General features: G+C 46.8%; 2 protein-coding genes across 6 annotated transcripts in view; both read right to left on the bottom strand.

Moving 5' to 3' along the window:
* Positions 1-1,057: 1,057 nt before the first annotated feature.
* RSKR (ribosomal protein S6 kinase related) lies at positions 1,058-6,673 on the bottom strand. 4 transcript variants are annotated; one of them, XM_056819524.1, is made up of 12 exons: positions 6,384-6,673; positions 5,717-5,974; positions 5,534-5,617; positions 5,342-5,410; positions 4,857-4,926; positions 4,536-4,640; positions 4,316-4,356; positions 3,610-3,637; positions 3,194-3,283; positions 2,628-2,716; positions 2,337-2,447; positions 1,058-1,825 (listed from the first exon to the last, which is right to left on the bottom strand). In XM_056819524.1, the coding sequence occupies exons 1-12, from the start codon at positions 6,522-6,524 to the stop codon at positions 1,604-1,606; spliced, it is 1,308 nt and encodes a 435-aa protein (XP_056675502.1). In that variant the 5' UTR covers positions 6,525-6,673; the 3' UTR covers positions 1,058-1,603. The 4 variants fall into 4 exon arrangements, with proteins under 4 accessions (XP_056675502.1, XP_056675504.1, XP_056675505.1 ...); XM_056819526.1 differs by lacking the exon at positions 3,194-3,283; XM_056819527.1 differs by lacking the exon at positions 2,337-2,447.
* A 155-nt stretch (positions 6,674-6,828) lies between these two features.
* Positions 6,829-22,498, bottom strand: part of BLTP2 (bridge-like lipid transfer protein family member 2) — a 39,627-nt gene continuing 23,957 nt past the window's right edge. Inside the window, exons 27-39 of one of the 2 annotated variants that reach the window (XM_056819510.1) lie at positions 13,570-13,669; positions 13,109-13,294; positions 12,650-12,771; positions 12,070-12,225; positions 11,858-11,979; positions 11,133-11,313; positions 10,959-11,045; positions 10,629-10,739; positions 9,467-9,602; positions 9,232-9,362; positions 8,946-9,047; positions 8,559-8,693; positions 6,829-7,689 (exon numbers count right to left, since the gene is read on the bottom strand). In XM_056819510.1, coding sequence (XP_056675488.1) covers positions 7,507-7,689; positions 8,559-8,693; positions 8,946-9,047; positions 9,232-9,362; positions 9,467-9,602; positions 10,629-10,739; positions 10,959-11,045; positions 11,133-11,313; positions 11,858-11,979; positions 12,070-12,225; positions 12,650-12,771; positions 13,109-13,294; positions 13,570-13,669 — 1,752 coding nt within the window. In that variant the 3' untranslated portion in view covers positions 6,829-7,506. Of the gene's footprint in view, positions 7,690-8,558; positions 8,694-8,945; positions 9,077-9,231; positions 9,363-9,466; positions 9,603-10,628; positions 10,740-10,958; positions 11,046-11,132; positions 11,314-11,857; positions 11,980-12,069; positions 12,226-12,649; positions 12,772-13,108; positions 13,295-13,569; positions 13,670-22,498 lie in introns of those variants that run through there. The other variant, XR_008916828.1, reaches the window with a different exon arrangement.

Consider the following 22,498-nt stretch of genomic DNA (forward strand, 5'->3'; position numbering starts at 1 on the left):
TATTTAATGTTAAATGGTCAAAAAAACACAAGGTGAGTGGTGGCTCACTGAATAGGGCGTCAGGTCTAGAGTCAGGAGGACCTGGGTTCAAATCTGGATTCACACACTCCTTAGCTGTGTGACCTACGGTGATCCCAACTGCCTAGCCCTTCCAACTACCTTGGAACTAATGCTTAGTATCGATTCTAACTCAGAAGGTAAGGTGCTTAAAAACAAAACAAAACAAAAAAACAAACCTTTACCTTCTATCTAAGTGACTTGCCCAAGATCATACAGCTAGGAAGTGTCTGAGGCCAGATTTGAACCTAGGATTTCCTGCCCTGCCTTAGTTCTCTAGTCACCTAGCTGTCCCAAAATATGGGTTTATAAAACAAACAGGGTAAGAACTTGAAATAAGACTTGAAGATTGCAGTATTAATTTTTAAAAAACAAAATAACCTAATATGGAGGGCGGACAGCTAGGTGGCTCAGTGGACTGAGAGCCAGGCCCAGAGAGGAGGTCCTGGGTTCAAATGACCTCAGACATGCCTTAAGTATGTGACTCTGGGCAAGTCACTTGACCCCATTGCCTAGCCTTTACCATTCTTCTGCACTGGACCCCATCCATAGTATTGATTCTAAGATGGAAGGCAGGGTTGTTTTTTTTTTTAATTAAATAAAATTTAAAATTAAAAAAAATTTAAAAATTAAAAAAAATTTAAAAAACAAACAACTTAACAAGAAGTAAGTAGAAGGGAGATCATAAACTAAAACTATAGACTTGGGAAAAGATTAGATAAAGTGATGGTTGGCTGAAATTTTAATGCTTTGAGAGTCATCCTGAAACCCTGCAGCTGCTATCAGAAGCAGAATCGTACCTTCCCACAAGTGTCCTTTCATGCCTCTATTAGAAAAGGAATCTTGGTGGAATGGATCATGGACACGTCCAGCAGGGCAGTTCTTACATCCAGAGAGACGATTACCTTTTCTACAACAGTGGAGAGTTAACCCTCCCCCCTGGAAGGACACACACTTAGCTGGGTTGCCCCCCTCCCTCCCACCATAGGCTATGAGAGTCTCGATTTTATTTCTTTATTTAACATATTACACAATCAGGGCTTGAATCCTCAGGTCGCAATTTAAAATGGAACTGGTTGGGGCAAAGGTGCTTCGGATCCGTACTGCTTCCCAAAAGGATGGGCTGGCTAACCGTGTCTGCAGAGAAGCTCGGAATTGCTGGAGAAAGGAAATCCGGCACAGAAATCAGGAAGGAAAAAGTGGCTGGAGCCTGGCTCAGAGCCTGAGGGTGATGTGGAAAAGGGGAGGAGGCCCTGCTCAGGCCTATCGAGGGGAGAGAAGAGGTAGCAGCAGGCAGTCAGAGAGGCTCGAGGCAGGCTGCCCAGGATTGGGACTTTGGCCCTTCTCAGGGCTCCGAGCCCGTAGGATCGGTTTCCTTTACGAAACGATTAAGTTACAAAAGGGGAGGAAATCTCGCTCCGAAGAACGAGGGACAAGTATGTGGGCCACAGACAGCTTGGTGCTTTGGGGAGGTCTCCCTGAGTTGGCAGTGGAGAAGATCCTGAGATTCCCAGCGAGAGTCCAGCTGGGAGGTGAGGTGGGGAGCTCAGGCAGGACAGGGGTGGGCTGGGAGAGACATCAAATCACAGTCAAAATCCTGGAACAGCACCGTGTCCTCCGGGGCAGGCAGGGCGGCTCTCGCCTCCAGGACAAAGGCTACCGGCTGCTTCTGCAGGAGCTCAGGGTCAAAGGCCATGCCCCGAAAGAAGGGATGGGCCTGGAAGTGATACAGGTAGCGGAGGCGCTGGAGCGGGTTGTGGCACAGGAGCTGAAGGGAGAAAAGGTGTGAGGGAGGGCCTGGGTGAGGGTGAGTGAGGACAGGCTGAACCCCAGCCACAAGGGGAAGAAGACAGGCGCAAGACGGCTCCTCATGGCCATTCATCAGGCACGGAGGAGAGGGTTTTCCTGCTGGCGACAGGCCGGAACATGGGGCCTCTGCAGGCCCCTTTCCCTGGCATACGGAGAAAAGCAGCAGCCCAAGAGCAGAGGACTGTGTAGAAGCCAACGAGACCGAGGCGTTTGGGGCAGAAGTAGGAAGACCAGCGGGAAGTGTGCCGGGAAACGGGGCTTTTCAGGGAGCAGCAGTGGTCTGCGTGCCCGGCTGCTTGGGCTAGGGAGCCTACGGAGGGGAGGAAGTTTAGGGGAGACAGGCAGAGGCAATCAGGACTTGGAAAGAATAAAGATGGATGGTGTAAAGGCTGGAACTTAAAGAAGCGCAATTTCCCAAGTGCTTGTGGAAGCTGGCGATGAGGGACGAGTCAGGATGGGGCCGCTCTTACCTCCTGGAGCAGAAGAGAGAGCCCCTGGCTAAGAGAGGCAGGGACCTCATAGGCACAATGAGTCACCCGCGTCAACATGGCCACATGATCTTTCTCAGCCTGCAAGGGGAACTAGGACAAGAAAGACTGGGGCTGGAACAGGCTCTGCCTACCCGTCTGGAGCTTTTGTTTCTCCCGTTTCCTCTCCTGACCCCCCACTCAGCATCAGGGTCAAATCCAGGCTAAATGATGTGGGGTCCACCGGATCCCCCTCTCTTTCCTTCCTCCGCTGCCCCCCAATTCTTTTCTTACCTTTCCAGCTGCCAGGGCAAAAAGCAAGATGCCCAGCGACCACCAGTCAGCCACGTGGTTGTAGGGCCCGCCACGCAGGACTTCTGGGGCTATAAGCAGAGATCCCAATCAACCAACTGACTGACCAAGCAGCATTCGATAAATTGCTACCACGTGCCCGACACTACTCTGCTGGGAGCTAGGGATCTGCAAAGACTGACGCAATCCCTATAATCCTGGTGTTTCCATTCTAATGGGGGAGACAACAAAAGCATGGATAAGTGTAAGAGTCACGGACAAACGGAGGACTTAGACACAAGGCAGCTTGGAAGGGAGGCTCCCGGAAAGGCTCCATGTAGAAGGCGATATTTCTGCTACATGAAGAGATGAATTCGATCATGCAGAGGTGAGAACTGAATCCATCCCAGCGACGGGGAACGGCGGATGCAGAGGTCGTCCTTTGTCAGTGCAAAGGACAGGAGAGGTCCAGTGCCGTGCACGAGGAACAGAGGGAAGGCCACAGTCCCCACTGCCACCTGGACACACCTACGGCTGACCTCGACCACCCAGCCCCGTCTCTGTCTCACCCATGTACTGGAGAGTCCCGCAGATAGTATAAGCTCGCCCTCCTTGGGATAGGTGTCGGGATAGGCCAAAGTCTGTGAGCTTTAGGTGGCCTTTGAGGGAAGAGGAGGTCATTAACACCAGATGCACGTGCCTACTCCTCGACCCATGGAGTTTCCTACCTTTGGTTCTCAGGCAGGCATTCCCTCTGTCTCCCATCTTGGAAATATACCCCACCATCCCCAGATCTCTTTCTCTCTCCTCTCTCTCTCTGTCTCTCTGTCTCTGTCTCTCTCTCTCTCTCTCTCTCACACACACACACACACACACACACACACACACACACACACACTCTGTCTCCCTCTCTCTCCCCTTCTCTCTCTCTCTCACACACACACACTCTCACTCTCTCTCATATACAAGAATTGAAGAGATTTACCTCTTTCATCTAGTAAAATATTCTCCATCTGAAAGGTTATAAATAAAACATCCATATTTACTCTATCCCTCTTGATGTCTTTTTTTTTTAATCTTTACCTTAGAATCAATACTGTTTATTGGTACTAAGGGAGAAGATCGTAAGGGCTTAAGCAATAGGGCTTAAGTGACTTGCCCAGGGTCACACAGCCAGGAAGTTGTCTAAGGCCATATTTAAACTTAGGACCTCCCATCTCTAGGCCTTATTCTATCTACTGAGCCACCTAGATGCCCCCTAAATGGTTTGTTATCTTTCTCTCTCTCTCTCTCTTTTTTTTTAAAAGCAAATAGGGTTATGACTTGCCCAGGATCACACAACCAATAAGTGGTTGAGGCTGTATTTGAACTCAGGTTTTCCTGATGCTAAAATCATCACTCTTATCCAGTGTGCCACCTAACTACTCTCCTCTTGATGTCTATTTAACCTCTACCTGAAAAGGGTACCTAACTCTGTGCCCCATTCTTTGGGGGAGGGGTTAATAGAGATCCAGGGTTTGTCCTAAGGACCTCTAGGGAGGCAGGGTAGAGTAGGTTTTGGCCAGCTTTACCACTCTTAATACCAACTTAAGAGAATAGTTCAAGGGTGGCTCCAGGGATTTGGGAGGAGTCCTAGCCTCCCCTCCCAACCTGGGCTGCTCAGGCAGCAGGATGGAAGACACAGGCTTTACCTTGAGATCTCGATGCACAATGCCCAAGTCATGTAGGTAGCCTGGGGAAGAGAACGAGCTCAAAAAGTTATGTTCTCCTTCCCACCCTCATTGCCATGTCCTCCTTTCCAGCTTTCCTCTGTCCCTCCTCGAGGCCCTTGGTCAGCATCCATTCATTCTAGAGCCTCACTGGGCCTGTCCTCCCTTCTCCCACCATCTGTGTCCTCGGAGCATCACTTACCTATGCCCAGGGCCAGCTCAGCACCAAAGAGGCGGACGGAAGACTCAGCAAAGCAGCCAACAGTGGCCCAGAGAGAGTATAGGTCTGTGCTGTAGTAGTTGTACACTGCAAAGGGGCCCTGCCTGGGTCAGGGCCTGGTTTTGCCAAGGGCCCAGGGTACCGTGGACTTCCCACCCAAAATGGTGCCACCCTCTTCTCCAGGGTTGGACTTGGGTCCCCGGAGAGGGATAGGGAAGTAGGGGACCCTCTTCCCTTGATGACAGTGTCAGTGTGGAGACTTTGGGGAGGACAGAAAGGAGGGAGACCATAGGGGGGACTCACTAGTGAAAAGGTGCCGCTGTCCCTGCCAGCTGCCTCCCAAGCCACTCACAAATGGGTGGTGGATCTGGCGCTGGGGATTAAAAGAACAGGTGGTCAGGCCAACAAAGGAAGCACTTGTTAAGGGAAGAAGGGGATGAGCCAAGCACCACCTGGCCGGGCAGAGGGAGCTTCTGCCTGGTTCATCCCTCAGCTGAGATGGGTGTGTGCGACATCTGACCCTCACCCCGGCCTGGCACAAGTAGGGCCAAGCGGCCCCTCTGTAGGGAGGAGGAGAGGGGGTTCCCGACAGTGCCCACAAGTGCAATGATGAGTTGAAGTATTGGGCCAGGCCTGCTAAGTCATGTGAGCTCATGTGAGCACAGTGGCAGGGTTGGGTGCCCCTCCACTACCCACTGTCTATCTCCTCCCAAGGCCAAGCTTCTACAATCCTCAGGACCTCCCTCCTCCTCCTCCATCTCTCAGCTTCAAGTCTTCCCTGTGCATACCTGAATGCTGACCTCCTCCTTGCACTGCCTCAAGCTGTCTTGCTGAAGGACTTCGACCTTGGGGACCACCTGTAGCAGGAGGACAGGGACAAAAAGGCAACTGAAGCCTCTCCCACCTACTTAGGTCCCTCACCCCAGGACAGGACAGTTAGAGGAGGGCTGTGAGGGGGAGACGGCCATAAGGCCCTTTACCTTCACAGCCAGCAAGGTTCCCAGGCCACAATGGAGCACCTTGAGGACAGTTCCAAAGGAGCCTTTGGCTATAAAACCTAGAACCTACGCAGAAATGAAGAGGGAGGAAAGCTGAGCTCTGAGGCATCCAGCTTTTTCCCAAGATGCTATATGGAGTGTTGGCTAGGGATTTGGTTGACCCACCTTCAGTTGCTGCTGCCCCTGCGGGGGCTGGATGGGAAACTCAGGCAAGAAGAGAGCAACGAACTTCGGCACTGGCCATTCGGTCAGGGACTTCTCTACGGTCTGCAGGGCTGGCTCCAGGGGCCCTGGATGGGGGCACTGGGGATTCTGCTGTCTCCACAGCTGGTCCAGGGCTGTTATGGTGGTCCCCACACCTGACAAGAGTCTCTTCCAGCCCCCAACCCAGGGGCCCTGGATGGGGAGGATGCTGTCACCCTGCTGAGAGCCAAGGGGAGCTATACTAAGCTCCCTCTGCCCGCCTGGGCTGCCTTTCTCAGCAGGTTCCAGCCCCTTTGGGGTCGCTCAGCGCAGTGCAGTTGGCTCTTCGTGCACCAGCCTGTATTCTGTTCATCAAGCACAGCTTGGCATTGCCTAGTGCTGGGCACAAAGCCAGATTCTCACTCTCATGGGTCCTACACCCACCCCATTTTCACCAGACATTTCCTTTTCATTTCTAAGCTGGGACCACTTATCCCTTCTCCCCTCTTTTGGTTTTTCACAGCTCTCATCCTGGTCATCTTCACTTGCAATTCTTCACCCCCCCCCCTCCCCCCAGCATTTCTCCCCACCCTGGGCCGAAAACCAAAGCTGACCCTACTTGGGAGCTCGTGGGGCTTCAGCCACTTACCTTGTGGGGAGGGGACCGTCGGCTGCCTGCTACTCCCATCCCGCCAGAGGCTCCCCAGCTGCCAGACCCCTCTGTCCCAGTTACATAAGCAGGCCCACCCCTTTGTGATGCATCATTCAGGAGTCCCACCCCCAGCTCCATTATTCATGGTGCCTGCCTCCTGCTCCACTTAGACTTCTGGGTACACATTCCCAGAGCTGGCTGCACAGAGAGCAATGTCCCCGACTTTAGTGTCTAAAATGCAGACGGGGACAGTGATTCTAGGCTGCACAAATGAAGGAAGGAAAGCACAGGACAAGGTCTTCGTCACACAGGGATGCCCAGGGATAGGAGGGATGGGCAAAGGCATCTCATCCCCAGGCCATAGCTAGAGTGGGGCTAGGAGCTGCCAACAGCAAACACAGAAAAGTGGGGTCCACGCATTGGATAGAAGCACAAAACAGCATCAGATTTAAAATCATCTTTCTTTCTTTCTCCTTGAATCTCATTTTGTCACCACCACCACCACCACTGAGGGCTTGCCCAAAGGGAGAGGATAAGGGACCCACAGCTAGTTCTGGCACTCGGTGACATCCTTCCAGCAGAGCTTGGCACAAAGACTGGGTAGGATGGGAGGATGGCTCCCCCCTCTAGCACACAAAGTCCCTTTTTGAACAAGGCTACAGAAGTGATGGGGCCCCGCCCACAGCTTCCTTCCCCTGGCACATAGGGAAAGGTTACACATAGAAATATTTATAGCAACTATTTATAAAAATGTAACACTTCTGCTCTGCATCTGCTACCCCTTCCCCATTCTCCTCTGGCCCCAGAGGGAAGGACCCATCATCTATGTCCCTGCTTCTGGGCTTTGACCCCAATGCCCTGGATCCTGCGGCAATCTCATACAGGAACTGGCAGCATAGTGGCATCAGCCACTAGGCCCTCCAAGGGGACCGCTGCTGCCCCTCCTCAGAGCCTAGCACAGGCGTCATTCCCTAAGGCCCCCACATATCCCCAGGAGCAGGGGGAGTTCCACCCCTGCCCCCACCCTGAGTCGCCTGGGGCCTGTGATATGGAAATCACTTTAAAAGACTGATATATATTAATTTAGAGTCCAGACTTGCCCCACAGGGGCTTTCCCTGCTCATTTTCTCCTGCCGAAAATGGACTTCTTGCTGGGGTTCTTGTCACCCACACTCAGACCGATGAGGAGCCGAGCTTTCTCGTCCTCCTCCTGCTGCTGAACGGCCAGGTCCGACTTTGTTTCAAGCTTTCCTCGGGCCTCCGACCCCGCAGCTGGCTTCAGTCTTAGCTTCTCCTTGATCACCTGGTGGGAAAGGGGAAAGGGGGCACAAGGGTCAGGGAATCTGACATAAAAGTACTTAGTGAGCACTGGCTCGGCAGGGCACTCACTGGGCTTGGCTTTGGGGCACACACAAAAGGAGAGATTCAGCCTGCCCGGCCCTGAGTTTGGGATCCACAGCTAGATCCTGGATGAGTGGGAGCATCCTCTCAAGTGGTGGCATGTATTCAAATTTTCACTCTTTGAAATTGTAATTTATGGAAAATGCACACATAAAATGTGAAAATAGGAACAGTGAATTCAAATAATGCAGCCTCATCAGGGGATTAATTGGTCACACTAATCATATGCCAGCCATAGAGAGAATAGACCCCCCCCAACACGGTGACCCACAGCCTTCCCCCCTCTCCACCCACCCCCAAAGCTCTAACTTTCTCCTTTATCACTTCTAAGACAGAAGAGCAGTGAGGGCTGGGTAAACTCCAGGCCTGACTCTCTGGCCACTGGGCCACCTAAGTGCCCATCAGCATTTGGTTCTAAAGGCTTATGTGGGAAAGCTTTTCTCCCAACAATCCTGCGAGGAAGGTATTCAATGTACAATTTGACACTTCAGGTTTAACAAAGTGATCTCTTTACAGCGAGCTCCCTGTCGGGAGAGTGTCCACTCTACAGACAAGAACGCCGAGGCTCAGCCAAGGTCCTAGCTGGTGGAGCTGAGACCTGAAGCCAGGTTTGGGCACTCCGGCACGCTGGCCCTCCAGGGCTATGAACAGAGTAAAAGCCTTCGGTAAGATCTGCTGAATGAATCCATCAATGATCTGAACATGGTCACAGGGAAAGGGAAGACAGCCTGGAAGGGTCTCATTTTTGGCCACCAACTCCTGGGCACACACCTGGGCAACCAGAGCTTTGCGGCTGTCCCTCTTGACGGCCATGGCAAAGTCCAGCCATGTCCACGTGTTGTTGTGATACTCTAGACATGGTAGAACTAGGTTAAGGTCACCCCAATCCACACTGTTCTTCTCGCCCTATGGGGCAGGGGGGAAAGAGAGAGAAAATATATTAGGCTCTACCAACAAGCAAGCCAGCACCCATTAAGGAGAAGAGATTTACTGATGCAATTTCCCCCTCCTCCCAAGCCAACAGGAATGGGCACCTCAATTCCTCAGAGGAGTAGAGAGAGCTCCAGACATCACTACTGAATCTCAACCACCTCCCAAGGCTGCAGAACTCCCTCCTGCTCCTGCCCTGGCCCCAGATTGCACAGGGGAGGTCCAGACCTTATAACTAACACAAAGTGGAACTTGGGGGATCTTGATGTAGATGAAGGAGTTATTCATGGCGGCTCGTTCCTTCATTTTGTCAATGTCATCCACAGGGTGCTAAGGAGGGCCGAAGAAATGAAAACCATCTGGGAGAGTCACAAGGGAGCCAGGGATCACTACTCGTCACCCCTTCCACCCCCAAGTCTCTCCCAAGGGAAGTAGGACAAATATCCAGCGGGAACAAAGAGATTCCCCCAGCGGCCTTCCCACTATCCAATATACCCAAGGATATACTGGGTACCTCTGGTGCTTTGCGGAATGACCTCCTGACCCCAGAGCCTCGGTTCAGGCCCTGAGCCACCCCCTTGCCAGGGCCCAGAGACATGGCGTCATCTGTTGTGATCAGCTGCCGTGGCTTCACCACGGGCATCCCTATGAGAGAGCAAGCAGGCCAGCCATCACCCCCTCTCTGTGGCTACCGCTCCTTCCAGGGGCTTCCACCCCACTCATGTGGGGCCCCATCCCAAGGCCCTCACCTGTGGTCACAAGTTTGGACTTGTCCTCCTCATCCCCAACCTCCTCATCCTCCATGCTACGACCAGGAAAGAAAAAGCCCATCATTCGATGGAAGAACTGATGTGTCAGTTGGATGGTGAGGGGAACCACATTGACCTGCAAGAGATGAAGGCAAAAGGATTATTTTAAATAATCCGTTTTTTCATAGAAGAGAAACATAGAAGGCCAAAAATCATACTCCAATAAATGGTCAACAACTATGAAAAAATGTTTCTCAAAGGAATTGTAAATTATTTAGCCATATGATAGAATGCTCCAAATCAGTAATAAGGAGAAATTTAAATCAAAACAATTCAGATGTTTCAAGTTACGCCCAACAAATTGGCAAAGATGACAAAATACGAGAATGGTCAATGTTGGAGGAGTTGTGCAAAAGATGTGATGCACACTAATGCATTGCTGGTAGAATTGCAAATTGGTCCAATCTTTCTGGAAAGTAAACTGAGATATGCAAAGTGACTAAAATGTCTTTATATTTTACTGTTAGGTTATATATATATCAAGGAGGTCAGCGACAAAAGAAAAGCCCCAACACACCCAAATATTGATAATAGCACTTTCTGTGGTAGCAAAGAACTGGAAACAAAGCTGGGGAATGGTGAATGCATGTAAGGGAATATTGTTGTGGTGTAAGAAATGAGGGATGTAATGAATATGGAGAAGCATGGGGAAGACATACATGAAATGATACAGAGAAAGAAGCACAATCAGGAAAACCACACACACAATGACTACAGCAATGTATGGAAAGAACCACCTCAAAATAATCAGGACTAGATGCTGGAAAGTGACAATGGTTGTCAAGCTCAGCTCCAAAGAAGAGGTATGAGACCCTTCCCTTGAAGAGGTGAGGGACAACAGGAGTAGCTATGCTTATAATGTCAGACTTTTTTAATGTGCTGCTTGGTTTTGTGGAAATTTTCTTCCTTTTTTTATTATAAAGGATGAGGAATATAGTGAGAAATATCAATTATATAAACAAAGACATCAATAAAATTTTACTACAAAAAAAAGGCGAATAAAAACACAAAGCTGGCTCCTCTCCCTCAGCCTAACAGTCCTGTCTTTGGCCTCCACTTTGTCCAGTTCCCTTAAACTCTTCTGGAGTTAGGTTTGCCTTACCTCAAAGTGCTCCTTGATGGAGATGCCACCAACAGGAGGCCGGACTTTGCTGAACAGGCGTAGGGCCAGCTGCCGACCAGACTGGCAAGAGCTCTGGGGTCGCAGCACCACCTGTGGGACGCACAGGGGGAAAGTGAAGCTCTGCCCAGGATCCCCCCAGCCCCTACTCTATGAACCACAGGGTCCTAGAGAGCCAGCTCAGAAGGCTTGGTCTTGAGCCCACTCTAACACTGCTTTCTGCAGGAGGCACGTGGGAGAGGCCCTCACTGAGAGGCTGCCCCCAGGCTGGGCAGATGCGGCCTAGGCCTGGGGAGCAGGAAAGCCACTCGCCTTATAGACCGCATTGGGCAGGAGGTTGTTCATGGTGAACCAGCCCAGCTCCAGGAGATGTTCCGCTGTGTCATCAGATTTATTCACCTGTTAAGACAGACAGGTCCCACTGCAATGAGCTCATCCCTGGGGTTAGCCAGAGGCCTTTGCATGTTCTGTTGGCCCAGGCCCTACCTTGCTATAGAGGAATCGCTGGAGCTCCAGCTCAGCGATGCCCAGTTGCCCGTCCTCCTCAGTGAGGCGCCACCGTGCCTGGGCAAAGTAAAACTCGGTACGGCGGGCCACGCTCACGTCCTCTTGCTGCTTTCGAAGTTCCATCTTGTTGGCCCGCTGGAGCTGGAAGTCCTTAAAACACCTGACAGCGTGGCGGCAAGGTCAAGGGGGAGTAGCCAAAGCCAAGCAGGCGGGCATCCCCAAAGCAGGAGAAAACTCCAGACAGACAGATTCACAGAGACGGTCCCCACCCTCGGGGCCAGACAAACCTCAATCCCGTTTCTGCACTCACAAGAAGCCACAACCTCTCTCCCTGTAACCAGTGCCCGTATTTAAGTGGCAATCAGCCCCAAGAGCGGAGCAAACTCAAGATAGAGTTTCAGATCCACAGCCACAGTATCAAGGCTGAAAGCCAGATGGGCCTTGGCTCCCTCCCAAATGTCCCTGTGTGGCTCACTCAGAACTGTCTGTACAATCTGCTCGAGAGCCAAAGGGAGAGAGGTGATGAAGCCAATGCCACTTATCAGCTCCGGACCATCAAGGCCCGCCTGGGCACTCCCTGGGGCACACAGGGCTACTCTGAGGAGGCAGCCGGGAAAAAACCAAGCCAACGCCTTCGCCTGGTTAGAAGGCTCCTTGCCCTGGAGACTAGTTTGAACAACGGCAAAGGGACCGCACTGGCACACCTGATGAGGATGTTGAGTTCCTCGCTTTCTAGCTGTAGGTCAGCCTTCTCTTTGCTCAGCTGCATCTGTAGTTTCTGGTTCTGGTCAAGGAGGTTCTCATTCTTACTGTCATCCTGCAGCGCCTGGGGGAACCGGGATGAGTCAGTGTAAGCAGGGAAAATCCCCCAAAGCTTGGAGCTCTCTCCAGCCCGGGGCTCTCTGCATGCCCTGACCTTCATGATGGAGTACATCTGCTTCTCGAGCTGCCGAATCTGAGCCACGTGCTGCCTTACGGCCTCCTGTAAGTGTAAGATGCTGCTGCGCTGCTCTTCAGGGTTGCTGGAGATTTCCAGTTGGAAGCGTACCCGCTGCTTTTTCTCGCTATGTTCCTATGGGAGGGGAGCAAGGATGAGGCCTGTAAAGGTTTTGGTTTAGGGTGACAGTATCTCCTTTCAGTATCTTCCTGAGAGGAAGGGGGAGGAGAAGGGACCTCAGATCTAGGAGACCCTGATCTCTGCCACAGATCGTGTCCTCTGAGGGCTAACAGTGGTGTATAGTGGTCACTGGGGACTAGGGATCCACAGTCCTGGGGAATACAATTGTGCCACCGGTTAAGGAAGAGTAAAGTCCAACCCTGAGCAAGGGTAATCGAGGGCACACTATTACCAAGCCGAGTTCTTCCACCTTGTAGACTCTCCTCAGGGCAAAATCACAGCATTCCAGCCCATAGCCCAACCAAGTCCTCCAGGAAGAAGCATGGGACCTCTGGACATTTCAATTAGGCTTGGCAGGAGATAAAGAAGCCAGGCTCACCTTGCGCTTGGGTTCCACATGGAGCAACAAGTTGTTGACGATGTCAAGGATCATGGCATACTGGGCTGGGTTGGTAGAGATTTCCAGTTCATGGTGGATGAGGGTGAAAGTGTCCACAGCCCCTGGAATAGCCAAGATTTTAGTAGGAAGTCCAGGTCCCTTCCTAAAAACCCTCTGCATCCCAGAGCCCATGCTCATCTGCCTCATGGAACAGGAGAGTACAAAGAGGCAGAACCGTCTCACTCTGGTTATGTTGAGACTAAAAACAGGGCTCCATCCTGTTCAACTCCCTCTTTAGAACTCAGGCCATTTCTAAGGCAGAAACAGAAAAGCCAGAGGCCAGCCTGAAGGAATCATAAATAGCTGGAACCTTGGTTAGCATCTGAGTCACAAGCCCCATCTGAGAGTTACTACTCCAGGGCTCCCTCCCCATTCTGAGAACCCTGGGCATTCACACACCTTCCTGCTTCTTCAGCAGATCTTCCTTTTCTTCCTGCTGTTCACGGACCTCAGGAGGCTTGATCTGGGTGGCCAGCTCTGGGTCAATGTCGTGACTGTAGCTGATGTAATACATTCTACAACTGCAGCGAGAGATGATCCGCTGGACTTGCTGGGCCTGCTGGGCCTCCGAGGGCTGGTTCCAGTCTGGCCAGGGCAAGGAGAGAAGACAAAAGGAGAAAACCTGTTGAGAGGCAGTCCTCTTCTCAAGAAGCCATCCCTCTGACTTGCTGCAAAAAAGCCATGCTCAAGAACCTTTGCTTCTAGCTATGCGAGGCCACGCCAGAAACCCAGAAACAGCAGCCTGGCCTAACTCCAACTCCCACAGTGCTCTTGAGCCTCTCCCAGAAATATCAGGCCAAGAGTGAAGGGTCCATGGCCTTCCTTGGTGCTCCCAGCCTTGGGGCAGAAGGAAACCTGACCTGTGGTGGTGCTGACCATGCCGCCCACAGCCTGCCCACTTTCCATCAGCTCCTGCACAGAGTCCAGACTTCGCTGCCGGTGCTCCTCAATGTTCTTTACCTAAGGGGAGGAGGAGGGGAAAATGGACATCTTCAACCATAATAGGAAAAGATCCTAAGGAAATGGTGCCATTTCTTGGAGTGGTTGTCATTTGTTCCACAGTCCTCCATTACCCAGAAGCCAAAGAGCTTGCTTCCATGATTTCAAGTCCTCCCAACCCAGCCTAGAACCTCCCAGAGTCACTGGCTATGATCCTAAACCCTCCTTTCCCAAATTCTCCCTTGACAAGGAAATTTGTGCAGCATGCTCAGCTCTGGAAGAGAGGATGCTTTTAGATCAACCAGGCCCAGAAAGCCAGATCCACAGCCCTGCAGTCTAAAACAAATTAGAAATCAGCCTGTGGACAATGCACCCTTTTCCTACAACCAAACCTTTTCTAGTACTTTTCCCTGTTCATATTCCCACCGATATGGATGAGGTCACCATTCCTTCAAATCTCTCTACTAGGCTAGGCTCAGAATCAGAAGGAATGAGCACAATATGAGTGGCCTCATCACTGAAGGAGGGGAAAACAAACCAGAGCCCCTGGCCAGAAAATACACTGAGTCACAGAGAACAAGTTCTGTGAAAATGCACCATCCCATAGCCCTCTCACTGGGAAGGGAGAGCATCCCAAAGTGCATCATTCTCTGAAGGCTGTAATTGCCTCCATCTGAGAAAGCAGGTGTCAGGCACAAGGCTGGACATACCTGAGACGGCCACAAAATCCAGGCAGTGGCTCCCCAGCTTCCCCCGGCCCACAGGGAGAATAGCTCCTCTGCGTTTGTTTGCTGCTGGGGGCACCTTTCACCTGGACCACTACTGTCATGGACCAGCTCAAAGTCCTCCTCATACAGCCACCAACCTGCCTATTTCCTGCCTAATGGGACATCTGGTTTCTTAGCTCTTAAAAAGTTACACTGGAGGCTGCCCACACTGGGCTTCGTTGGCACAGCAGTGAAAAGTCTCAGTTGGGGTGAGCGAGAAAGAACCAGTTTTATCTCTGAAGTTCAGAATAACAAGTGCGACTTCTGCGTTGGTCCTTTTCAGATACAATAGAGTGGATGAAGGAAACGAAACTTGGGGAGGGATGCTGCCATACTTGTTAATAATAACTGATGTCACCAAGGTCTCTCCTGAGGGCCAGGTCCCACTCTGTGATGCTGTGACCAGCTTATTCCCACGCCAGCCCCCAAACACACCCTCTCTCAGGCCTGCACAAACAGAGCACCTTCATGGTGTGAGCACCTACTGAGCTCAGCAGGAGCCCCCTAATTAGACCTTCTCTCAGTTGCCAAATGGAACAACAGTGATCACAAGAGGTCAGACACAGCTAATAATACGTCTCAGAAGGCACTTTGCACTTTGCCCCAATGGTAGAGGCTTCTGGGCCTTGGCACCTGCTTCAGTTTACCCTCATGATGTGTGGGCCAGGCTGTGCTCTTCATGGGGGGCAATCCAACAAGCAGATATCTAATAACTACTGTAAACCTCAAATTTCCTTAGACTTATAATTGTTGAAAATTTCACCATTGGGATATTTCATACTTGGAAAATTTCTTACTGATAGTCTATTGGAATGGGAACTCCATTGGCATGGGAGGTTCCTTCTCTTCCCTTCTTAAGATTACTTTAGGACAGAAACCCTTTGCTGAACAATGGAAAGGACTTTGACCTATGCTTGAGCATAGAACAGGAATTTCTTTGAGTCTTGATTGATTTTAGAATTGATACAATGGAGATACTCCACCCTATTCAGTCCTAATAGGATTGAGTAAGGGCTGCAGCCTAGATCAAAATTTAATTATTCCAATCTCTACCATACTCAAGTTAACAGGATTTAGAAAGGGCTGGAACAAAGGAGTAAAGATTTAATCATTTGAAAAATATGACCTTCAACAGACATGTGCAAAAGCCAGAAACCTCTGGGCGGTCCTGGGTTAAGCAAGAGCCTCCATTGACAGGGAAATTGATGAAGAGTGATTGGTAGATGTGAGGACTGAGGGGAGGCAACTTGGATGGTGTCCTTAAAGATAGGAGGGTCTGGAGACTCAGGGGAGAGGATTGAGTTTTTGGTCAGTGTGGTTCCTGGGCTCTGAGGAAGCTGGCTCGGAAGGAAGCTGAAGGTGGGGGCCTCTGAGACTGTTTCTCCATTTTGGACACGTGAGTGAAAGGGACTGATCTCTTTTCTTTGCCCCAGCTATCTAAGGGCTTGGGCCTTTTGGCCCAGCCTAAACAGAAGGGGTATTTAAGCCCTATTCCCTTCTCTCCCCTTTCTCTCTCTATATATATCTCTAATTCCTTTCTTGCTCCTATTGTAATTAAACTCCAAAAAAGGCTGACGGCTGACTTGAGTTTTTCATTTAGGAATTACATAGCTGATTCCTTGGCGACCTTAAATTAATATATATCAGTCTTTTAAAGTGATTCCCTTGTAACATTGTGGCTGACCACACGGGAGTCTAAAGAATCCTCTCAATAAAACTTTTTCCTTGCTTTTTTACTATACTGTTTCACCACTTAGTCCTTTTTTTTAAAAAAAAAAAAACTTGGCTTAAAGACACAGCTGCTAGAACACGTGAGTATAAAAAACTTTTTCTCTTTTCTCCTTAAGTTAAATTGGAATCAGCAGTTTTTTCTTTTTCTTCCCTTTAATCTTAAGGGACAGCTGGGTAGCTCAGCGGATTGAGAGCCAGCCCTAGAGGCAGAAGGTCCTGGGTTCAAATCGGACCTCAGATACTTCCCAGCTGTGTGACTCTGATAGACAGAAAACAGCTGTTTTTAAATCTCAGCAACAGGACTCTAAAGTCCTGGCTGGAAGAACTGTTTCTAAATATCCTTTCCCTTAAGGAACAACTTCCTGGATTAAAAAAAAAAAAAAAACCCTGTGGAAAGTTTGTTGCTTTGCCCTGCTCCCCACGTGTTTTGTGAAATTACAAAATATACATATAAAAATGAGTACTACATTCTTTGACAATTATATGGCAGCTGAAGAAGTAGGGGCATTGAGGAATGAAGGATACCTCCAAATTTTTATATTAATAGGTACTGTCATTTTTGTACTCCTCAATACTATATTTAGAGATGAAAAAATAAAAAATATTGAGGATAAAATAAAACAAAATGAGGATAAAATAAAACAAAATGAGGATAAAATAAAACAAAATGAGGATAAAATAAAACAAAATGAGGATAAAATAGAAAATATTGAGGATAAAATAGAAAATGTTGAGGATAAAATAGAAAAAAATGAGGATAAAATAGAAAAAATTGAGGATAAAATAGGAAATATTGAGAATAAAATAGAAAAACTTGAGGATAAAATAGGAAATATTGAGAATAAAATAGGAAATATTGAGGATAAAATGGGAGATATGGAAGATAAAATAGGAAAAATTGAGGAAAAAATGCAAGCCCAATTAGAAGATCTAAAATGTTTCTTACAGGATCAATGGGCAAACACCCACTCTACCAGAAACAGACCTGTTTCTGAACCTTTGAATGAGGAAATTTCCTTCCCTGAAATAGAGATGGAAAACACCTTCCCTATAGCCCAGTTAACAGACTGCTTCTCTCGTGCAGTGCAAATCTTGTCTGAATTTAATCCCCAAAACCCTTCCCCTGCAATCCCAGCTTCTCATGTTCCTTCTCCTACAGAAAACCAAATTCCAATGCAAGGGAGATCTTGTCCTCCTAGAGAAACCTGTCCTTGTCAAACTGACCCACAGGTGCAAAATTCAACTAGAGGCCTGTTTCCTCTAAGAGAAGTACCTGAAATAGGACGAAATGGGGATGTGGTGACTTTAAGACATAGGATACCGTTTACTCCCCAAGAAATAAATGAATTTACACGAAATATCCCCACATATGAACAAGATCCTTTTCTAGTAACAAAAAAGATGGGAGACATATTTTTTCAATATAATCCGTCTTACAAGGACGTTGAGAGCTTACTACAGGCTTTTTTAAGTGAACGTGAAAAAAATAAAATAATTGCTCATGTCAACAAAACCCGGGGGCGTAATGCAGCACATTGGCCATCTCAGGATCCCGAATGGGACTATAATAATCCTGAGGACTATCTACAACTATACCGTTGTAGAGAGGCCATCCTCACGGCCATGAAGGAATGTGCGGACAGTACAGATAAGTGGATGGAACTGGAAAAAATTAAGCAAAAGGAAAACGAAACACCCTCCAGATTTATGGACAGAATTATCGAGTTTGGGGACAGATACTTAGATTGGGACTTAAATAAAGAGAATAGTTTAAGACAAGTTAGAAGAATCTTTGTAAACAATTCTTGCAAAGTAATTAAAAATTATTTTAAAACACAATGCCCAAGATGGTCAGATATGGACCTTGAAGAATTGCGAAAAACAGCTATATATGTTTTTAAGGGAAACGAAGAAAAGGAGAAAGAGAATAATGATGACATGGAGGAAATGAAGAAAAAAATGAGATGTGTAATAGATAGGATAACTAAATTAGAAAGTGGGCATGATAATGAACCAACGACAATTGCCCCTCTCCAGAAATCCAATTATCAATCCATTACTTGCCACTTCTGTGAGAAGAAGGGCCACAAAATGATGGAATGTAGAACCTTTCTTAAGATGTTTGGAAGGAATACAGAGTTTAATAATGGTTTTAGAAATAATAACTATAGAAATTATGATAATGGTTATAGAAACCAGAATTCTAGAAATTATAATAATGACTATGGAAATAACTATAATGAATATAGAAATAACCTTATTAAATAGTGAAAATATTACCTTGAAACGCTGTTCAACTCTTAACCCTGCCACCTTGCTTCCAGATTTACCCACTTCAGGAGAACCACTACATAACTGTGAAACATTAGTGTCCATGGCAGAAAAGCCTCGAGATAATCTCTTGGACACTCCCTTAGACAATGCAGATCTGATTTTATTTACCGATGGTTCCTCTTTTATGAGGGATGGCATACGTTACACTGGAGCTGCCGTAGTCTCAGAATTTGCCACTGAATGGTCAGCTTCACTACCTTCTAACATTAGCGCTCAAGGAGCAGAACTCATAGCTCTAAAACAAGCTTGTATAATTGCCAAGGATAAAAAGGCAACAATTTATACAGATTCTAGATATGCTTTCGGCATTTGTCACTCAGTCGGGATGCTATGGCTCCAAAGAGGATTTTTAACCTCAGCTGGAAAATCCATAGCTAATGCAGAAATTATTAATGAAGTTCTTTCTGCTCTCAAACTGCCTAAAGCCCTAGCTGTAGTTCATTGCTCTGCCCATACAGGTGGCTCTGACCCTGTCTCTAGAGGAAATGACCGAGCAGATGCCGCTGCAAAACTAGCAGCCATAGAAGGACCTGGATTAATTTTAACATTAACAACCACTGATAATTTAAATTTATCACTCTCCTATAATGAAAAGGAAGTGGAAAAATGGAAACAAAAATTTAAAGCAAAACAAATTAATGGAGTATGGGTGTCATCTGAAGGAAAACCCCTGCTCCCTAGAAGTTTCTATAACCAAATTTGCCAATCTATTCATAAAAATGGTCATTTTGGCACCCAGGGCATTGTGGACTCTGTCAAGAGAGTATGGATAGCCCCTGGTATAACTACTGTAGCCTCTAAAGTATGTTCAGCCTGCCCTATTTGCCAGGCATATAACCAACATGCATATCGTGGAAAAGCCTTTGGGGGACGTCCTCTGGCTTACACACCTTTTGAACACCTACAGATAGATTTCATAACAATGCCAAAGGCTGGACGTTATAAATTTTGTCTAGTAATTGTAGATCAACTAACCAGATGGCCGGAAGCATTTCCTACGACCCGAGCCACAGCAGATTTTGTTGCAAAGATACTTTTAAAAGAAATTATTCCTCGTTTTGGCCTACCAGCACGTATTGACTCCGATAGAGGGAGTCATTTTACCGATTCTGTCTTAAATCAAATATATTCTTGCTTGGGGATAACTCCAAAATTCCATGTTCCATATCACCCCCAGAGCTCAGGCCAAGTGGAGAGGATGAATAAAGAACTTAAGACTATGATTGGCAAATTATGCACTGAGACCCATTTAAAATGGCCTGAAATTCTCCCTCTGGCCCTATTTTATCTTAGAAGCAGGCCTAGAGGAGACTTACATATTTCATCATTTGAGATGCTTTTTGGACATCCGCCTATACAGGCTAAGCCTTTCTCCCCGGCTTATACATTGCTATTAGGGGGAGATATTACTATTGCTTCCTATATACAGGAGTTACAGCACAAACTACGTGAACTTCATGAATCCGGAGCTGCAGTACAAGCTGGACCATTAGACTTTTCTCTGCATGACCTGAACCCAGGAGATAAAGTTTATATCAAGAATTTCAAGCGAACTGGAGCAACTCAACCTTCATGGGAAGGACCATTCCAAATATTATTAACTACTCCAACATCTATAAAGATTGGAGAAAGAGACTCTTGGATTCACTGCTCACATGTGAAGAAAGCATCTTCTGCTGAGACTGATTGACTCTATCCTATCATATGAATTGTGACTCTATCTTATCATATGAATTGGAGATAATAATCCATAGACAAATGGATGTTTTTTTTTCAAGAATATATTGAATTACTGATTTTTTTCCTCATTTTTTCTTATTTCTTTTTATTTTTTATCAGAATATTTGATTTTTTCTCATTTTTGTACTGAAGGTACACATAATTAATATTAATATTTTTTTCCCTGCAGTAATACAAGTTAATATATATACTCTTGCCATAATATCAATATATGCCTAAAAGCTTTAAACTATGGGAACCTGCCATTTATTGATAAAATATTATAGAACTGTGATTAATGTTTGTGTCTGATTCCAGGAAAAGGGATAAAAACAAGGAGCACAGACTAAATCCTGAATAATGCCAATAGAGCACACAAGAAATATTAAAGTGAGACTCGAGGTTGCGACGCTTAACTTATGTTTAAGTCGTAGGACTTCCTTGTATCTACACTCTTTTTGAAATACTCAAACAAGTACAAAGCTTGACTATCATGCTGGCTCCCTATATCTCTGAAGGAAAAAAATCAGACAAGGGAATGACATTTCCCCATCAAAATAGAATTCTAATTCTTTTCTTCTTATATTATGGCAACTTCCTGTAGTCTTGGCTACAAATGGCTAAGTGAAATATTACTGCATTCTGTCCTACATACTTGTGGGATAGAAATTACTTTAAACTGGACCTATACAAGGTCTATTTTGAAATTTTCTTATGTTTTTGATTATTTTTCTATTCTTTTGATAATTGACACATACACCCCCATAACTGAACATTGCATTCTGAGCTAAACTTGATATATTTTTTTTTAAATACTTACTTCAGGGGGGATTGTATTTTAATTTAAAATCTAAGAATTTTTGAATTTTTTTGTTTGAGATTTTATTTTTATAAAAATCCAAGACTTTTGTTTAAGATTTTACTGTTATAAAAAAAATTCAAAGATTTTGATTTTGTTCAAGAAAAGATCTTCAAGAAAGAAGCTTGAAATTTTTATATCCAGAGAATGAACTGTTGCAGAAAGATGCCAAAAACCTACACTTCATCAAGAAGATCAAGAATGAACTTTGGATGTGATTGATTGGACTGAACTTTTGATTGAACATTTATTGTAACATTTATGCCAAAAGGGACTGCCCCTAATTTGGCTTTCTGTCAATGCGCCTAGCAAACATTGGTTTTGCTTTCTTTTCTTTTCTATTTCCTCTCTCACTATTCTAATTTCTCTTAGAAAATTGAATATTGTGTATATCTTTAGTTAGAAGTGAATTTAGAACTACAAAATGATTATGTTAAATGATCAATGGGGAGACTAGTCTCCCAATGATCATCAGGGGGGATTGTAAACCTCAAATTTCCTTAGACTTATAATTGTTGAAAATTTCACCATTGGGATATTTCATACTTGGAAAATTTCTTACTGATAGTCTATTGGAATGGGAACTCCATTGGCATGGGAGGTTCCTTCTCTTCCCTTCTTAAGATTACTTTAGGACAGAAACCCTTTGCTGAACAATGGAAAGGACTTTGACCTATGCTTGAGCATAGAACAGGAATTTCTTTGAGTCTTGATTGATTTTAGAATTGATACAATGGAGATACTCCACCCTATTCAGTCCTAATAGGATTGAGTAAGGGCTGCAGCCTAGATCAAAATTTAATTATTCCAATCTCTACCATACTCAAGTTAACAGGATTTAGAAAGGGCTGGAACAAAGGAGTAAAGATTTAATCATTTGAAAAATATGACCTTCAACAGACATGTGCAAAAGCCAGAAACCTCTGGGCGGTCCTGGGTTAAGCAAGAGCCTCCATTGACAGGGAAATTGATGAAGAGTGATTGGTAGATGTGAGGACTGAGGGGAGGCAACTTGGATGGTGTCCTTAAAGATAGGAGGGTCTGGAGACTCAGGGGAGAGGATTGAGTTTTTGGTCGGTGTGGTTCCTGGGCTCTGAGGAAGCTGGCTCGGAAGGAAGCTGAAGGTGGGGGCCTCTGAGACTGTTTCTCCATTTTGGACACGTGAGTGAAAGGGACTGATCTCTTTTCTTTGCCCCAGCTATCTAAGGGCTTGGGCCTTTTGGCCCAGCCTAAACAGAAGGGGTATTTAAGCCCTATTCCCTTCTCTCCCCTTTCTCTCTCTATATATATCTCTAATTCCTTTCTTGCTCCTATTGTAATTAAACTCCAAAAAAAGGCTGACGGCTGACTTGAGTTTTTCATTTAGGAATTACATAGCTGATTCCTTGGCGACCTTAAATTAATATATATCAGTCTTTTAAAGTGATTCCCTTGTAACAC

This window comes from Monodelphis domestica, chromosome 2, assembly GCF_027887165.1.
Source record: "Monodelphis domestica isolate mMonDom1 chromosome 2, mMonDom1.pri, whole genome shotgun sequence".
NCBI classification, from domain to species: Eukaryota; Metazoa; Chordata; class Mammalia; order Didelphimorphia; family Didelphidae; genus Monodelphis; species Monodelphis domestica.

Bases quoted from the DNA above. Each gene is read 5' to 3' on its own strand.
- RSKR (XM_056819524.1), bottom strand. From the start codon at position 6,524: ATGGAGCTGGGGGTGGGACTCCTGAATGATGCATCACAAAGGGGTGGG. The intron at 5,411-5,533 runs GTAAAGGGCCTT...CTCCTGCTACAG, and splicing joins GAACCTTGCTGGCTGTGAAG to GTGGTCCCCAAGGTCGAAGT. The intron at 3,284-3,609 runs GTAAATCTCTTC...CTTCCCTCAAAG, and splicing joins TATTTTACTAGATGAAAGAG to GCCACCTAAAGCTCACAGAC.